A 19,025-nucleotide genomic window follows, 5' to 3' on the forward strand; every position below is an offset into this window, starting at 1 on the left:
ACGCACTGAAATTAATTCCACTCTCATTTCCTGAAAGGAATGGAGCTGCTCAGTAGATACGGCTATTCAGCCTGACATTTTCCTATATTATTATGATCAGCTCTTCACCGGCTTCATAAAAGCCACAAAAAAACTAGAACCAGATATTTTATTGACTGAATCCAAACACTTAATGCAATCAGTGAGAGTCAGTCAGCAAAGTGTTTTTCCATACGGTGTGTTTAATTTGGACGTACTTTAGTGATACCGAGCAACTGGTTGAAGAAGGTTTTTAACAGTTTTCAGTAGCTCCGGACTGAGACTGTGACGGGTCACGTCTATTGTTCGAGTGGGAGCAGCCGGACACCTGTGTGAGCCGCCTGGGATCAAAGCTCCAGGACCTGTTCGCACACAGCAAACCAGCCGTCTGTGCTGCGCTCTGGGGATCAAATGAACAGAAGAAATTCTCCTGAGGAACTGACACTGTAGGGCACAGACACTTCTGCACCTCCGCACCTCCATTGATTTTTCTTTCTTTCACTGTTCAAGAAAAGAGGAGTAGAATAAAAGACAGGGAGATGTCCTGTGGCTGAGGGACGATCTGAACCTCTTGTTCTGCCCAAGGCTCCTGTCTGGAACATTAAGCAGAGACGGTTCCCATGCTGCCGTGTGGCTGACCCACAGGGAGTGCCTCCCCTGTGGGCTGACTGAGCCCGAATGACAAGAACATTAAAAGTGATGTGGAGGCAGAACTTCTGCTGATGGTGACAAATGTTCTTTGAGGAGAATGAGTGAAAAATATCTGTTGTATTTATTCATACAGTGGTTTAAAACCAGTCCAGTTCAAACCCACTTGCTATTATAGTTGAATATTGTGGTGCAGTACACTAATGCTGACCAACAAAACGCTAACTACCTCTTGTCTAATAAATGAATGGAAGGTGGGGGGATGTAATTTTCTGCTTGTCTGCATACGAGGGTGACTTATTCCCAACTCTCTTCCTTCCTCTCTATTCTCTTATGTGTGCAAATGTGAGCACACACACACACACACACACACACACACTCTTGCATATTCTCATCCTCCCCTTTGAGCTGCTGAGCGTTTTTCTTTCCTGGACGTTTCCACTGAACTTCTGAAAGGCTGAAGTGACAAGAAAAGTTAAAGAAAGTAAAAGTTTGGCAAATGTTTAAAATGTTTTTGACCTCCTGCATGACCTCTGCTTTCTTGTAAATTAATCTGTCGTGACGATTACGCTTCAGATGTGTGGAGAAAAGGCAGTTCAGATCCTTTCATACCCTCATTAGCAGTTACCCTCGCTGAGGTTGCCTGTCTTCATGAGAAGTGTTTCAGAGACTGTTGTGTTTGAGATCCTCGCAGCATTGTAGGCCCATACACTGTACTAATTCTGCTGCCACGCATGCTGGTAATTAAAATGCCAAAATTGAGGGTGGGAGACTTTGTCAAGCACCTCAGGGTCCTTGGTCCCAGCTTTTAGAAGCACTGGTGTAAGCTGTCTGGTTTCCTGCTGAGGGAGCCGGTTCGGTCTACTGTTTTTCTCTTTTCCTCATCAGCCCTCTGTGGACTGCACCTCTCCTTCACCAGATCCTTGACAGAGGCCCGTTTTTCTCTCTCCCCCCATCTTGTTTATGTGTTTACCACAGCACACTCACATCCTCCCCTAAATGGTAGCCCCTCTACTGTCAGCACACAGGAGTCAAATTAAGCGAGACAGAGCAGCGCTGCCGTTCCCTCCGAGCTTCAGGCAGCCGGGGGAGGCTGGAGCTGCAATCAATTGAAATTCTGAGGTTTTTGCTTCGTCTTGATCAGAGCTGGGTATTAGAGAAAGATGATGTTACCCCGGCATCCACACTGTGTTGTTATTACCTGAGAGGGGGAAGAAAAGAGCATCTGGAATGAGGCCAGTGCTTCAGTGAGCTGTGCTGCTGCACACAGGCGTGCTATGCTAGCTCATATAAACAGGCAGACATGATGGAGGCTCTGTTCCAACACAGTGGCAACGTCAGACACAGTCCACATGTCCCGCCATCAGCTTTAATATCTGTTATGTGAAAAAGTGTTAATGCACGGCTGTCATTTCACATGTGTACATGACTGGTGTTACTACTGACACCGTATGTGCTGCAGTGTTTGTGCACGCACATGTTTCCTGTCAGTTCACTGCATCACAGCGAAGATTTAAATCTGGGGCTAAAAACGCTTCCTGATTAATTTATGACAACACAGAAAATATTAAAGGATCATTTCTGGTTATTACAGCTTGGCTGTAGTAATATTACATTCAAAGTAATTGCTGAGAGAAAAACATCTTTTAAGTGTTTGCTGCCCCTTCGAATGTTGTCGGCCTGGTGTGTGTAATGTTTTCACTGCTGATCGAAACCCAAACCAAGATTCAGAATCTACATTATAAATAACCAGAGTTAACCTTTAAATAATTGTGGGTGAAAACATTATTATTTTGCCCCCTGGACACTTCTATGTGTCAGATCAAGAAGTAAAAAGAAATAAAAAATGAGGGTGAGATTGTTATTGCTTCATCCTTCCTGCTCTTCAGCAGTCCTCCAGTCCCACTGGTGTCTCAGGGAAGAGAAATTTCATTCCAAAGTGTTGCAACAGATTAAATCAGTTTTATGTTGGAGAAGCAGCGTAGTGCATGTTCTCCAGAGCCGGCAGCCTACAGGTACAAATTGCCAGCGAAGGTAGTATGTAATGCCCAAGCTGTCTGCATGCTTGAAGAACCTCTGCAGCCTGGGACGTGCTTTAAAACCTGCAATTACACCCAAGGATGCTGCCTTTTTATGAGGGACTGGATGACCTCGCCTGCAGACATGTTAGTGTAAACATACAGAATACTGAAAGCACTTTGGATTCGACATTTTCTTCCATCAAACGATTGTATTTGTTTACATCATCGCCGGGCTGCCTGGGGAGAGCAGTTATTTTTACGGTGCGCTTTGTTTGGATGATTGTTGCTGCAAAGAGGGTGGCGGAGAGGTTTGCTCAGGGAGTGACAGAGACAGAGTTGTGACTGCAGAGGTAACGGGGAGGATGGAGGGGGGGAAGGATGTGTGTGGGATCGGGTTGGGGGGGGGTCTCAGGCTGCCTTACAGGGATGGAAGTCTGTAATTAATTTTGCATGCGTTTCTCTCCCCTCTCGCATTTGTTTTGTTCCTTTTTTGAAGTATTACTCTTTAGGAGCTGGATTTCCAGGCACGAGAGGCTGTTAAACGTGACTGTAGGGCCAGAGTGTGATTGTTGTTCAAGTCCTGGACAGGATCTACTTCTTTGATCACACTATGATTTAATAACATCTACCAGCGTCAGACTTTGAAAAAAAGCTAAATAATCTTGCACAAATGATCATTTGTACTGCAGCATTAAAGACGAGTAACGTGTGCATCTGTATCTGTGCTTCACATTTCAGATGTCTCTGAGATCAACAACACTGGCACCAGCAATGGAGGTGATTAAAGATCCTGTTTTTCCTCATGAGCTTCACTCCCTGGGCGCTGCGATGCATCACAGAAATCCTGCTGCTTAACAGAAACCACCCTGCTGTCTGCTGCCCACATCCTTTTCTCCATCTCTTGCTTTCCTGCCTCTGCTACACATGGGTGGACACTTCTGTCAACATACCTGCCTACATTCACTAAATATCACAGGGCATATTAGTTTTCTAATTATATGTTGGATGCTCTTAGATTTCAGAGTTAGGAGCTCCAGCCAGCTTCAGAAGTAAGTGCAGAAAGTTTTTGTTGAGGTTTAAAAACACATTACAGCTGGATGCTCACATGCAGTTGAATCCTGTGTGTGATCTGCATGGTTTCCATAAACCTACTCCGCTACTTTCAGCTTGGCAGGGAGGAGAGGATTGTTATGGGCAAAGTGGTGCTCTTCTGCACAGGCTGAGGGGCAACATATTGCTTGATTATCATAGCCTCTCCTCATATCGTTTCCCCTCTTTTCCTCTCTATTCTTCTCATTCCCCTCCCTACTCTTGTCTAGAAGAGATGAAAGATCATGTGGAGAGCTTAGAAGAACCTGATTCAATTCTAACTGACAGCATTCAGTCCAAAGGTAAGGGCGTGGGAGAAGCACTCACACTCGCTCACTGGCACGCTCTTATCTAGCACACATCTCTATTTATAAGGGGGTTCTTATTAGTGGCCACAGCTGCTGAATTAAAATTCACTTCATCCAGAGAATCCTCAGCGCTCTGCAGCTGAGTGTTACCCAGCTTCACCCTCCTTGTCTCCGCTTTCCCCCCCAGTCCGTCTCCATCTCCTCAGGCGGCGGGCAGGCAGTTTGTACGTGCTCCTCCAGGGCCAAATGCATTTGTAAAGCCTCTCTATCCATTTCAGGTCCACAGCTATGACCCCGATATTTAGGTAGAAATGTGTCAGCACATCTATGGAGATTGAGTGTGATGAATTACCTGCAAACTCCACTATCAGACATTTAATAAATCAAGTGTGCAATGCATATTATTTTAACGTACAGCCAACACAAACTATAGGGGCAATAATCATGCCAATAAATCATATTTGATAAGGATACCACACTGCTGTTATTCTCAGGTCTCCGTTGAGATTCAGCGTAATGAGACAGCATGTAATTTGAATGTAGACATCTGTGGAGAGTGCTATGCATTTCTATGTCCACATTAGTTCTGTGTGTGGCTCTACAGAGTTGTTGAGCCAAAGAATGGGATTCAGATTTTAGCACAGAGCATTTTCCAGGTGGAAAAAAATTCATTAAGCAACTGTTGTGAACAGATTGTCAGGGTTGAATAAATAGGACAGGCTAGCAGCATATGAAATAAGTTGGCAGAGACAAACAGGTTGGTGTAGAATGGAGAGAGCTTAAACAATGCCAGACAAAGCGCCAGAGAAGAAATAGCTTGTCGTCGAACAAGCGTGTGGATCAGGACTGGATGGTGAATAATGCAGCTGGGGAGCACATAGTGCAGTAGAAATTAGTCACAACACACACGACACTGGGCAGTCACCACACTGCCACAGGAGCATGTCTTACTTTGGGATAAATCTCTACTCAGAGACATTGCTGGTCCCGACCCCTGACCTCTGGTGAGACCATCAGGCCAAACCTCTTCAGAAGGCTTTTAGCCACCGTTCCTCTCCTGCTAGCATCGCTCAAATATTTCCACCTCTGCAACAGAACTAACTCCAGCCTCTGGCTAAAGGACAGCACCACATATTCCCTGGTCTATAGACAGATTACCATGAAATATCATGACCATATTCATGCTTCCAAGGGGAAAAGTCCCTCTTGATTTTAATGGTCTTCCTCTAAAGTTAACATTAGGAAGTCTCACTGCTGGTAAGGCTCTGAGAATATTTCTTCCAGGACTGCGACGAACAGTTACTGTCATTATTAACTGTAAAATGGAAGCAGAAGCCCAAAGTGGAGTAAACAACTCCCTCATGACATCTAAGCAAACAGTGGAAAAGCTGAGGATGTTCACTTTATCATTACATAAAGTGGAACTCGGGAATATCTGGAAGTTTTTCTTGAAAACTGACATAGAAATGAATCCCAAGCATTTAATAATTGGTTAATTGTTCTTGTTGATTGACCAAGTGCCCCTTAATTAGTGATCAGCAATTATCATTTAAGCCTGGCAGAGACCACTAATGGAGGTCTCCAGCATGCCCAATCTAAATTCAGCCTGTGAATCTGTTTTCCATCCAGACACTGTGGAGAAGAAGGAATGACCAGCTGAGGGAAAGACAATCAACCTCATCTGACAGCCAGCAAACTGTGCGAAGCCAACCACACTGGTGTCAGACCGGCCCACGTCAGTGCGGGCTCTGACACTGGCCCAGGAAAACCTGTTACTCACAAGACGCTCACATTCCCTTCTTTATTTAGCCTCATCCCTGAAGTATGTATGTACTGTATATGTATGTATGTATGTACAAAACCTTACTCTAGGACTTGAACATATCAACCAGAAAAGAAGAGCCATACCTCACCGTGTGTTAGACTCATACATCATTTTGTCAGCTGGGTGCGACGAGATAAACCAGGTTCAAGTCTGTGTTTGATGTATACCCACTGTGAGAGCATGGCGAAGCTGTCAGAGGACAACAGCCACAGCTCCTACATGTTGACACTCGGGGCTGGGTGATGCTTAACATCTGCCATCCTTTTTGTTCTTACAACACAAATACCGCCGCCACAGTCATGGTGACATTCAGCAGTGGACTACCTGACAACATCTAGCATGTGTAGCCCTCTTTGAGTGCGGCACACCGACACCTGCCATGTCTCCTCACACGCCACTGCAGCTCGAGCTCCATTGTTTAGTCAGATGAGGCGACGCTTTGATTCAGACCACCGTCTGAAGGTCGCCCATCACGTCTGATATCAGCTGTAACCGCAGCTTAACTCGTTTTACCAGGAATCACTTCATCAGCGCCCACGCACACTAAACAGGATGTGAGCGTCTTTTAACAAGTCAATTACTTCGCTCCCCACTTTTTCGTTGCCGTCTCCAGTGCATGCCGGAAAATTGCTTTGAACGTCACCAACATAAACAGGAATTCCAGCCCTCTTCGCTTTCGCTTGTCTCCTTACCAGATTGTCTCTAATTGTATTGAAGGAATCTGCCTTATTTCATATCAAACTACAAAAATCACAATCACAGACCCCAGGAGGCGGTCCGAGTGTGAAGTCTTGGTTGTGTATTGCTTGCAGATGATTTGTAACTTTAAGTACATCATGTAATGGATAATACCTGTTGTTAATGGTTTCTTGGTTTCTCCTCAGTTGATTTAAACAATAGTTTTGGTTTCCTTTTAAATGTTGGTATGATTCATTAATTAATTTCAGTGGTGCCATACTACAGATCAGATGAATTACAGTTCTATGAAATGCCTTCATACTTTGATGTTTGCTTTGCTAAACTATAACAGAAACAACTAATAAAGTTTAAGGTGGAAGCCATGTCTCAGCCTTCAGTGTTCCTCTGTCGTGACAGTGGTGAACTCTTTATTTCTGCTGCAGGTATTTTCCCCTCAGCTCATACGTGTGAAGCAGAGCGATCAGCCATGTGTCTCTGGGACAGAAACAGTTAGTCTGTCCCGTGATCTCCGGCGTGCTGCCTCTTTGCCCTCAGCTCTCTCCTTTATCGACTGAGAAGCGGTATCCTCTCCCCCCAGAGCCCCACCCCGCCGAGACACTCACAGAGTTAGTTATCAAAGACTCCACAGAGGTTCTGCATCAGTCTCCTCTCTGAGCCGTGAACAAGATGTTCTCTTTGCAACTTCTCAATAAATGTTTACTTCTGCTCATAGTTCCTAACGTGACACCTGACAGTTTGACTGTCACATGACAATTAGTCATTAAAGCCGACGTGGGCACCTCTCTCCAACACTCAACAAACCATCACGTGTCCATCAGAATAAAGCTGAAGTCAAACTCTGAAAACTGGGCTGGCCACGTACAGCAACACACGGATGTTTTATGTTCCACATAACCAGAGAGTTAATATTAGACAGCTGATGTAAACACTGAGGCAAACACCCAGAAATATGGACACTATGATTGCAGCCACATTGCTAGGCAACCGCCAAACTCCCACAAGGACACAAAATATGTTCCTTTACCAAACACAAATGGCAAAAAGAATCTGCTTTGCTAATTTACACAGCAGTCCACGCAGAAAAGGCAACTAAACCAGAGAAAAACACATTTGGATGAGATGGTGGATGAAGAGATGAGGCCACAGTGGCTTTAAACTCTTATCACCTCCAAAAAGGATTAAGATGTTATCTGTTTTACTCCAGGGATTCTTCCCCCGTGTCGAAACTGGTGCCTACATTACCCACAATGCAGCTCAGGTGCCAACAGTTCAGATGTTGAGAGCTTGTAGTCGCCGCCACCATCGAGGCGGAGAAATGAGCTAGTGAGCAGGTAACATAACGTCAGTGCAGGAGATGTGATGACACTGGGAATATCAACATTCCCTCAGACGTAAAATTATTAAAAAACTACAACTAAAAGTGCAGTAAAATAACTTCACGGCTTCGCCATCTCTGAAAACACGCCACAACTCTCAGAATCAAACAAGGGTCATACTTTCCCTCCAGAGAAGTTAGTCAAATACAGGAACGGAGTATTTTAAACATCATCTTGCAGGAGAGATGTTTATTCTTAATATTCAGTCATTGTTCTCATTTGTGGAAGAGAAAACATCAGCAACAGGTTCCTCATGTGTTGCTTCAGCAGCTACCATGTTCACGTTCCACTAAGTTATCGTATGCCAAGCGGATGTCAGGACTGATTGTCCCTGAAACAAAGGCTGCTTAAATATTAATGGCTTCATTTAAAGGTTGTACGTCAGAGCCGAGGGCTCCCTGAACTTGAGCAGTAGGTGATGTCAAAGGAAACGGCTCCATCGCAGCAGCGTGCTGCTTCACGCCGGCTCCTCAGCGTAAAAACACTTCAGTGCTAAAATAATAAACCGCCTATTCCACAGAAAACAGCCGTCCGTCCTTGTTTACACCAAACAATGTTGGATACTCTGGCTCAGATCAGAGTTGTGATGCTGAAACTGTTCTCACATCATTAACAGCTCTGCAAAACATCTCACAGGCACTTTATCTGGATCTCCACATTCAAATAAGCCATAAACACACGATAGGGTATTTACACATGTCACAGCTCTGCTGACTGACTGACTGCTCAAGTTGCCGTATTTTTCTCGGTTTCTATCTGACAGGTCTCATCAAGCAGCATGGGCTGATATGATGTGATGTGCGCCGTCTATTCCATTTTCCAGATGAAAGCTCTGTGGACCTCTTCTTATATAAACATGCATTGCTGTGTTCCCTCTCCTCCTTTCAGCTTTCCCACCACTCTCCTGATGCCAACTCCTCCCAATTTCTTCCTCCCTCCCGCCACACTGCAGCGACCCGGCACCACACTGGCTGTTAGCACAGCACAAACAAATTAGAGAGAAATAATTCCAGCTCTAAAGCTTTAAATCCCAGCACTAGATAAGCTGTTTTTATCTGAAGTAGTGTTTGTCCTTCATGAAAATTCATCGCCCCCATAAGAGGCAAAGGCAACACTATAGGTGAACTAAGTCGAGATAAACACTCTAATTGGGATGAAAATTGACGCCATTCATTATGGATGCCTGTCTTCAAAGGCAGCAAGGGCCACTGAAATGCTGAAAGGAAATTGACTTGCAGTGTTGCTAGCTGGCTTTGAGCAAGTGAGAATACGTCGATTAAACTCCAGCAGCACAAGACAGTTATGCAGATTACATTTGTCTGAGTGAAGAAGCACGTTTGTTTCCTGCCGATGGCCCCTCATGACAAGAGAACAGAAGAGAACGAGGATTAATAAACTAATTCTATCTCTCGCTCTCTGTTGTTGCTCTAATTATCAGCTTGATAATGTGCTTATTCAGGTAATGTGGCACATTCTCACCATCGCTGTGCCTAATGCGGATAAAGCCCGGCTAAGACTGGTGTTAGAAAGTTACCGCTCTGAGATCCACAGTCTTTTACAAACTTTTTCTTTACATTTTCTGCTTTTTTAATCACAGAGCAGCGAGTGAGGGTCGAGGACAGCAGTTCTCGGGGGGCTTCTTCCCATCGGCTCGCTCAGAATAACAATGATAGTGATAATTCACGTGAATTCATTTCACTGCTGCTTTCAAAACAAAGCTCAGCTTGGTTCAGGGTGGAAAACAGGAACTTCAGTGCCTCATGAAGCTAACGTGTGCACAGAGGCTGCAGCACTAAACTTGTATTAATTCACTTGGAGACCCGTCAACAATGTCTGTTAATAAACCTCCAGTTAAATTGGCAGCATTACCTCTGAGATGTCCTCATTATCCACTAGGTCGGAGCTTTCATGTTGGCACACGAGCCTTCTGCATGCACGAAGTGTGTTTGTGAGCAGCATCCCCTCTTTGGGAGAGATAAAGTGAAACTAGAGATTTAAATGATAGCATATCTTTATAGAAAACTAATAAACGGGTGGGAAAGAAGTGACGACTCAATGTGTTGCTCTCTTTGTTAACAAATTCACTTCACAGGTCATTAAAGAAAATCTGTTGTTTTACCGACAGGAGAAAAACAAAACCCCCAGAAAGCCTAATGAAAGAAAATGAGAAGCAACAGCTTTAAAATGCTCAGTAATTAAATTGGACATTAATAAATGCATTAGTCTCATTTAGCTGCAACTTTGTGAACAGTTTGGTTATGCTGGTGTTCTCAAACTCATTAAAGCAAAATGTCACCTGGATCTTAGTTTCCAGGGATTCTCACAATGAATCAGCAGCACATTTAAAAAGGAAGAACTCAGGAGTCGGGCTGAGGAGGGTTCAGGGTTTCTCCTGGAGCCCTGCTGCTTTTCACCCCGCACTGCTAATGCTAATGCACTTAAGTGCAAATCCTGAACGGGGTAGAAAACCAGCAGAGCAGCAGGGAAGCTGAGGTCAAATGTAAAAATGTTTTTATAAGACTTTAATATATAAATACTCTTTTTTAATAAAAGAGCGAAATAAAAGGGCCGTTTTATAACTGAAAAGAGAACATGCAGGAAAACACTCAGTCTGGGCTCTGGAGTCGTGTCTGTCACCAGGGAGTCGGCCAGAAAACCACTAGAGGTTAAACACCGAGCTGAGAGGGTTAACATGCTTTTTAGATGTGTTTAGAGGTTTGTCTGGCTGTGGTTCTATTAGAGTAAGAAATTAAAGTTATGTGTGTGCAGTAATATACATAATGTTAGCAAACTAATATGAACAATACTCAGGAGTGATGGGAAGTAAATTACTGTCTTAAACTCCAATAATTGTTAACAGAGGATTAAACAATCACATTTCTCTCCCTTCAACACCCCAAACACTGAACATGGGACTCAAACTGTGTTAAGTTGTGTCTAATGATGACTGATTGGTGTTAAATCCTCCCACTGACTAACCGGCAGGATGCCATGTTGTGTCAACAGCAGCACACGCTTCATATCCGACTTCAACACTTAACACGACTTCCAACAAGTAGGTGATAACTGAACGAACCTTTTGAACCCGACGCTGACATGTCTGCATCCAGACGGGCTGAGTCAGGAGAGCCGAAGGCCACAAACTACTGTGCATGAGACCAGTTCTAATTAGACCTCCGCTCCGAAACCTCACCCACAGCAGCTAACAGAAGGCATCTGAAGCTACGGAGGAACAGAGGCGACAAACCCTCAGAAGACCTCTGTAAGAAGTAAGAACACTAATCTGCAACCTTTCCTACACAATATGTATTCATGAAATCATTGATTTCAACATTGTGCCATATGAACACTGTGCCTTTCCTAAAACACACTAGAAATAGTAATGTTTAAACTGGATCAATGTTTGGTGTCAAATGAAGGCTCAGCTGTGTGTTAGCCTGAGCGGAGCACTTCCTCACAGTCATGATGCTGTTGAAAGATGCCGACAGTTTGGGTAAGACACCACTTGATGAAAGGCTAATTAAGAAGGTTTATTAATTACTCATCAGGGCTTCTTAAATGCCACTTTTGCACATTTGTCGTGAAGCTTTTCAACAGTTTCCTATAAATGCTAAACGTATGTTCAGTTCGCCAGCCGGCCTCTGTGCTGTGAGCTAATCAGACCACATGGCAGCCGGCTACTACCTGTTGTGACAGGCAGAGATCTCTGAAGCAGCCATCACTGCCTCTTACACTCATATTCATGCACTTGGATACGCTCGTTACTGTCAGAGGGCGGCAGCAGCAGCCTCCTCCTCCTCCTCCTCATCCTCTCCATCCTCATCCTCTCCATCCTCAGCAGAGTGACTCGACCACGAGCTCAGAAGACTGTCAGCACGACTCATCAACGAAGAAGAATGTGAGTTTCTCCAAACTATTGTTCTGTTTTCCAGTTGTTAACATCTAAATCTGAGGAGTTTGACCTCTATTCCAGAAGAATGTGTGTATTATTTTCAGCGAGCGTTAAGGGAGGATCAGGCTACAACAAGGTCCCAGACCAGGATCACACAGACCAGCAGCATCCTTTACTCTCCGATTCTTTTTGGCCATCCAGACTAAAGCGAACCGAGAGGAAACTAAAGTAAAGACAAACACAGACACACATACAGAAGTCGGTAGAAGAAGCACCCCGGGTATTATGGCACTTTAAAGCCCCACAGATGACAGACCCATCTTCCACTTAGTGTTTCTCAACCGTTGTAAAATGTTTTAATGGCTCATATTTATGCCGAAGCTCCAGAATTCGTCTGGAGCCTTCTGGGAAAGACTCCTGTGCTCCCAAACACCGTGAAAATTAATCTGGAGTATTTTCAGTTAAATTACTTTTTGCAGAATCATCAGCGTATTGTCTTTACGGCATTAAACTGTTGTAATGATTCCTCTGAAAACTTTGTGTGCACAAGTCTCAGCAGAGTGGCTGCATAGAAACACTTTGTCCAAGAAAGGAAGAACAGTTTGCCTGTGTGTGTGTGTGTTTGCTGTTAATGTGTGTTTTCTTTCAGACAAACTCGCAGCACTAATCAACAAAATGAGTCACTGTCTTGAGCTATTCAAATTAATGCTGGCAGCAGCCTCTGCCTGTGTGATTAACCTAACCACTCTAGGAAACATCTTGGCCACTGTCACTAATCAGTGTTGCCAAAAAAGTTGCCACAATCTTAAAGTGACAAAACTTGATGAAATTCAGCACAGATCCCTGCGCGGCGTGTCATCAAATCTTCTGCTAGGTTTTTTTTTGTTGTTGCCGATTGTAGATAAGACTGAAGAATCACATTTCCTTGATTATTTTTCCAAACAAATTTGAGATCACATCTTCACGAGCAAACAGATAAGCTTGATTGCTTTTGTATTTCGGCATAAGCAATCCTCTCGAGCCGTTGCTGTAGCAACAAGCTGGAGTAAGAGGCCCCGTGTGCACTCAGAGTCAGGTGAGGAAAGGTAAGTGGGCCCCCCCCCCACCGCTGCATCCAATTTAGCTTGGCCCATTTACTGAGAGAATGTGTGAAGGGTTAAGTTACGTTTTACAGCTGGACGTACAGGAAGCACGGCTGTGGGGGGGGGACCACAAACATTTCCTATTTCACAGGTGAGCTACAGAGTGGTCATGATCTTCCAGCTGATCCTGGTAATGGCAGCTGCCGGTCGGCGGTCTGTCTTATTAACTATGCTGATCTGAACGCAGAGATGAGGCCATTAGGTGGGGAGGGGGGCACGCTCCCTCAGAGGCCTCAGCTTGTGAACACCTTTGCACATCACATGGGCGCCAGATCATTTCTTACTGAGGAACAGCTTCAGTTAGCGATGAGGCACGGCCACGAGGTGTGGAGAGAGCGTGGTGCGACCCTGAGGGGCATGCTATGTGTGCGTTTATTAATTCACAGGTACGGGTGGGGGGGCAGAGCTCCTTCCCACCAGTATTCATTATTTCCTGTCCCGAACTCCTGCTGGTTATGTTAATGCTTCATGAATTTCCATAACAAAATAGGCATCAAGGTAGGCAGGAAAATCACTTCAACACAGCATGCAATTTAAATGTGCCATTTTGCAACCAATCATTCAGCGATGAAGAGCGGATGGTTCTGGATAGAGAGGCTAGTCATCTCTGTAAGCTACTGCATGGCAGCTAGAGGGGAAGTGACAGCATGTTAGGAGATCTGATCAGTGTCCCTTTGTCCTCTTTGTCCCCTTCATTCTTCATTAGGCTGAATAAATCACCATGTACTCTGCACAGTTCATTAAAACAGATGCTTTTCAGTCATTGTTTACTGTATAGAATGCATGTTGCTTTATTCTGATGATGCACGACTCCATTGAACTCCACCAATAAATATATGACTCATTTAGCATCATTGTCAAGTTGCCTGAGCCTGGCAGAGGTGCTAACAATCCAAAGGAGCTGACAGAGATAATTAAAATGACACCAAACGGCACTTTTTAGGCTTTCCTGTCACAGAACACCACAGCTTCTCTGCAAGATGCAACTCACAAAACACCTCATACTGCAACATACGGGGAGATTTTCTCATTCACTGTTAATTGGCTCATTTATTCCAGCATGCAGTCACAAAAATGAGCAGAGATTAAGCAAAGTTGGCTAACAAAGTTTTGGGGGATGTCTGAGGCGCTCTGTCTGAATTGGAACAGACACTGACATTAATGGAGAGAGGCTGGAGCGGCTGCAGACAGTCCCTGCCACCCGTCCCTCTCGTCTCCAGGCTAAACGCCTCTTGTCACAGCTGACAACTTCTGCAATTGATTAAGTCAGTCTCAGTGACAGGAAGACACAAGGTCACAATTATGAGGAATGCTCCGTTGATTCTTTTGATATTATGAAGACTTTGGGGCGAAAAAAAAGAATAATTAAATTTGTCGTTGAGCTTCTAATACTGATGATACTGTTGGTTCACAGTGAATTCACACATTCATTTCTCCGACATTCTCTTGGATGAATCTCAAACACTCAACATTGCCACAACTTTTCCCACTGGCTGTAGCAAAAGGGATGAAAATTCAATTTCTGGGGCTGGATCCGTTTATTCATCGCATTATTCCACTGTGCATCTATCAGTTCACCAATCTATTAATGTAGCCTGCCAGATGTGAGCTTAGCTCCTTCTCACCTTCAGCGTCTGTGCGCCTCAATATCTCCCATCTCTCCAGCTCTTCACGGCTCAATACTCTCCGCTCTAATATATATGACCGATCCTTTCAGAAGCCAATTCAGAAGCTAACCACCACATTCCGGACTTCTATCAGGCCCTGATAACGCGAGGTTTGACCATCTGTCAACGCTGTGACTGTTGGCTATAAACTTCACGCTCTGTCTTTTTATTCATCTGTTTCTTGGAGGAGAGATGCAGCCAGCGCCTGAGAGCCAGAGGCGGAATCAGAGGAGAGAGAAATCAATTACTGCCTGTGCCTCTGCCTAAAACAAGCCGTGTCGGAGACCATCTACAAAAGGAGGACAAAAGGGGGCCGGTGGCCTCCTCGCACTCCCAAACCTCCGGAGACTGGGCGGAGAGCACGCTGTCAGGAGCTCTGACACACAGCCGTCACTGCCACCGGCGCAAAATAGGCCCCTGTCACACCTCAAAATGGGATCCAGCCACTTCATGTGCAATCAGGCCTGCATCAGTGATTGATGACCACAAAGTGGAATATGAGGGAAGACAGCAGAGAAGGAGCACAGGCAGAACTGTGAAACCATTCTGAGTGATAAGCTTTACAAAGCCTGTGCAATTTGGAATCCTTCATAGAGCGAACGTGAACTGAAACCTTTTGTGATTGAAACATGTGAATTAGACTATAAACCACAACTAGAGGGTGTGTGTGTGTGTGTGTGTGTGTGTGTGAGACTTGTCTTCCTGGCATGACCAATTGTATGTTGAATAATTTAAGCGACAACACATTTACCTTGAGAATGATTAACTGTCACAACAGCAGCCGATTTCTCTTTCAGGTCGCCAATAATTCAGTTTCGTCTCAGTGGTGGTAATGACAAACCTCTGGAGCAAGGTTTGACATTTTATTTGTCAGCAAGTGAGAGCTTTTTAACATGATATGGAAATAAACTCTCATGAGTCATTCTCAGTTTTGTATTATAGAAACGCTCCGACTCTGCAGGTCCCTGAACTACAGGTGAGGCTGTTTAAACAAACTAAAAACTATCAGAGACAGAAAATAACTAACTCATTAATCTTGTCTCTCAAATCCAGTCTACCACTATTTACTGGAAGACTTTCCCTTATATTCCCATAACTAATCATGAATAATAATCCATGACTCCATGAATATGGAGCCAGAATGCAGAACCATTTCAGTAATACAAGAAATCCTCATTGGAAGAGTGACTGTTGTTATTCCACAGTCACTAGTGGCGTCTGATTGCTCCAGACATTTTGAATGGCACCTGATTCCTCCAGCCAGTCTGAGCTTTGAGGGGACGAGAGTTAAGTGGTGCCATCCTCGCCGTCACTGCAGTCCGACCACTGACATGTAAACTGGTACCACAGTGCTTCATTTTCTCCAGTTGGTTTTAAACCAGCGGCCGAAGCCAGAGACAAAACACAGCATCTGGCCGGGGAGACTGTGGAGCCCTCGCCACGGCGTGCACGTGTGCGTCGGCCTGTCTTGGTATGTGTAGATGCAATAGCACGGATGTGCATGCAGTGAGGGGACGTGTCACAAATCGCTGCCTCCATCCAAGCGCCAGGGACAGTGTGCCCATCAGCTTGGCATGATTATGAGAGAGGCTCTGATTGTGGGATGCTGGAGCGTGAAGCCACTGGAGGGGAACAGAGAGGGACGTGGCAGGGCCAGAGAGGAGGGATGGAAGAATGGAGGGGAAGCCCAGCTGGCGACTGCTTCTAATTGGGCTGAGCAGGTTTCCATGGCTGACCAGACCCATATGCAGCGTGGATCTAAAGAGAGAGAGGGCCACAGGCAAAGTAGCAGGGCAGGCCAGGCTGTAGGGGTGGATGAAGGGGGGTGTAGGGCGAGGAGAGGCTGGTCACACTCCAGCAGTCACAGCCTCTTTGTGACAGAGGGCAGAGAGAGCCAGCTGTCACCCCCTGACAGGAACACACACACACACACACACACACACACTGCTCCATGTGTACTGATAGCACAGGCTCAGTCAACACACAAAAACATAACATAACAAAAAGCCACTTATGAAACAACTACTTTCATCAAGGGATCCAGCTCTCTCTCTTTCTCTGTGGGAGGGGGAATGAATAGGCCAAAAAACTTAAGCATAAAAGACAGAAAGGGAGCTGATGAGAAGAGCCGGGGTTTATGAGTGGACCACATTCTTCCCGTCGGATATTGTGCCATTGGAAACAATTAGAAGTGATTAAAACGGAGGTGAATTGACAAGAGGAGTGTAAATTCCCCTACCAGCACCCCCAGCTAGCCTGTTAGATGGGGGTGTCAGTGCGTGTCGTGCTCAGGGGGCGAATCGATTCACTTCACACTCTCAGCACCATTAATTAATGATCTGTTCTCTGTATTGTGTGCCGACTGGCTGTCACGCTGTACTTTCTTCCTTAACTTCACTCCATCCTTACTCGCCCGACTCTCCCGAGGCCTCTCATGCGTCCTCTTTTCATTTCACAAAGACATAACACAGCAACACAGATGCACTTAAACATAAGCGCTGACACAAACAATAAATGTACCAATAAGGATTATAATATTGAAACAGAATATATGTTTGCATGGAACATAAATTCTTGGAGCGTCATTCATAGGCCTTTATTTTTATTTATTCATTCCCTTTACAACCGAGCAGATGTCTGGAGGGCAGACCACAATCCTGTTTATGAGAGAAGAGAGGGAGAGAAGAAAGGTAGCAAGTGTAACCTGACGTACGGCTCACTGCTGCCCCCTACTGCACCACCAGTGGCACTGCACACACACTGCACACACACACACTGCACACACACTGCACACACACTGCACTGCATTGCACAGGTTCATCCCCACATGAGCTGCAGAACTGTCAGTGAACAAAAACTGTTGTTTCGTAATTTCTTACAGCCTCAGTTTTGATTTCTCTATGTGCAAATGTGTTGACATGTTGTATGTGTGTGTGTGTGTGTGTGTGTACAGCATACACACAGGAAATTACAGTCCTTGCACTGAATGCTCTGTTTGTTCTGTCAGTTTGACATTTGCATTGGGATTTTTAAAATGTCAATAAACCCCTGAAAACTGTGAACCGTTAATCTAGAAGTTTAATTATGTGAAGCACCTGTATTACATCATATTCTGTACGTCTGTGTGGACGCAGAGCTCGAGCGGCTGGCGTGACTCCAGGAGTCTCCAGGGGGGGGGGGCTGAGGGAGACAGTAAACTAAGCCATGAGAAAAATCAGATCACCTTGAATTTGCATAAACAGTCTTCAAATGGCTGCACAGAGGGTGTAAGTGTTCGCCATCCAAGCCTGGAATAACTCCCAGCCGCGGATTAGTATTGGGTTCAGCCAGGTCATTTAACACTTAAGACAGTCTCCAGGGAGCCCACTCATGTTGGACAAATTGTTTTGCCTTAACGGCAGCTCTGCGCTGCACAGGGATGGTAGTGGAGTTCTGAGGAGCAATTTGTCGCCTGTAGTGAGGGACACTTTGCACCCTGTTTCTTTACATTCAGAAAGCGCCACCATATCAGAAAGACTAAATGGCAACAGGAGCAACATCCGAAGCAATTACATGGAAATAGTCCCCGTGTGGGTTAAGGTCCTGAGGATGGGCTAAAGACACAGCGAATAATGAGCAGAGCATCTCAGATATGGAACATCAAACTTTGTGAACCAGCAAGGAAACTTTGCAAAGGTGGACACAGATTGTCAAGTTATGAATCACAAGGTTAGAGAGAGATGGAGAGAGAGAGAGAGGGAGAGAGAGGGAGAGAGAGAATGACCTAGAGAAAATTGCTTTTGTTGGCGAGGAGTCAGTTGAGTCTGGCTTTGTGACACTGACGAGAGACAAACATCCCTACAGCGTGCTGCCAAGTGGGGCTCACAGGGCGTAAACATCCTTCCTGTTCTACATGATACAGTTATTCACACACATGAAGGACATCTGAGAGGACACAGAGAAGCTGGACCGTCGCGCGCCTGTTATTCTCTCTCTCTCTCTCCATTTCTCTGCTTTTCAGTGACTCCCGTAAGGCTTCCAGAGTATTTCTTGGCCCGGCTTTCATCAGGTGAGCCAGCACCACTTCTGGTCCAAACCAGTGATTATTATCCCTGCAGAAAAGCAATTGGAACAAAATGCATCCCCAACTGAATACAGTACGACTGTAAAATAGATTTGTTGATAACTAATTATGCATTTCCCATGTAATTTAACACACAGCAATGCCTCCAGTAACACTTAACTTCTGGAGCTTGATTAATGGCGCCATGCTGGAAACCTAGAAATAGGAGGTGTGGAGAAGGAGCTCACATCAGCAGCTTGGACCCACTCCTTCTGTCACCACTCTCACCCGCCTCCCA

At 45.1% G+C, this 19,025-nt stretch overlaps 1 protein-coding gene across 5 annotated transcripts in view; it reads left to right on the plus strand.

Annotated features, from left to right (window-relative positions):
• Positions 1 to 6,961, plus strand: part of macrod2 (mono-ADP ribosylhydrolase 2) — a 361,037-nt gene extending 354,076 nt beyond the window's left edge. For 2 of the 5 annotated variants that reach the window (XM_070840882.1, XM_070840884.1), the window contains exons 16-18: positions 3,426 to 3,464; positions 4,007 to 4,078; positions 5,714 to 6,961. In XM_070840882.1, the coding sequence (XP_070696983.1) occupies positions 3,426 to 3,464; positions 4,007 to 4,078; positions 5,714 to 5,736 (134 nt within the window). In that variant the 3' untranslated portion in view covers positions 5,737 to 6,961. The remainder of the gene's footprint in view (positions 1 to 3,425; positions 3,465 to 4,006; positions 4,079 to 5,713) is intronic. The other 3 variants (XM_070840883.1, XM_070840885.1, XM_070840886.1) reach the window with 3 other exon arrangements.
• Positions 6,962 to 19,025: the final 12,064 nt, after the last annotated feature.

The sequence above is a fragment of the Pempheris klunzingeri genome, chromosome 12 (genome assembly GCF_042242105.1).
Source record: "Pempheris klunzingeri isolate RE-2024b chromosome 12, fPemKlu1.hap1, whole genome shotgun sequence".
Taxonomy (NCBI): Eukaryota; Metazoa; Chordata; class Actinopteri; order Acropomatiformes; family Pempheridae; genus Pempheris; species Pempheris klunzingeri.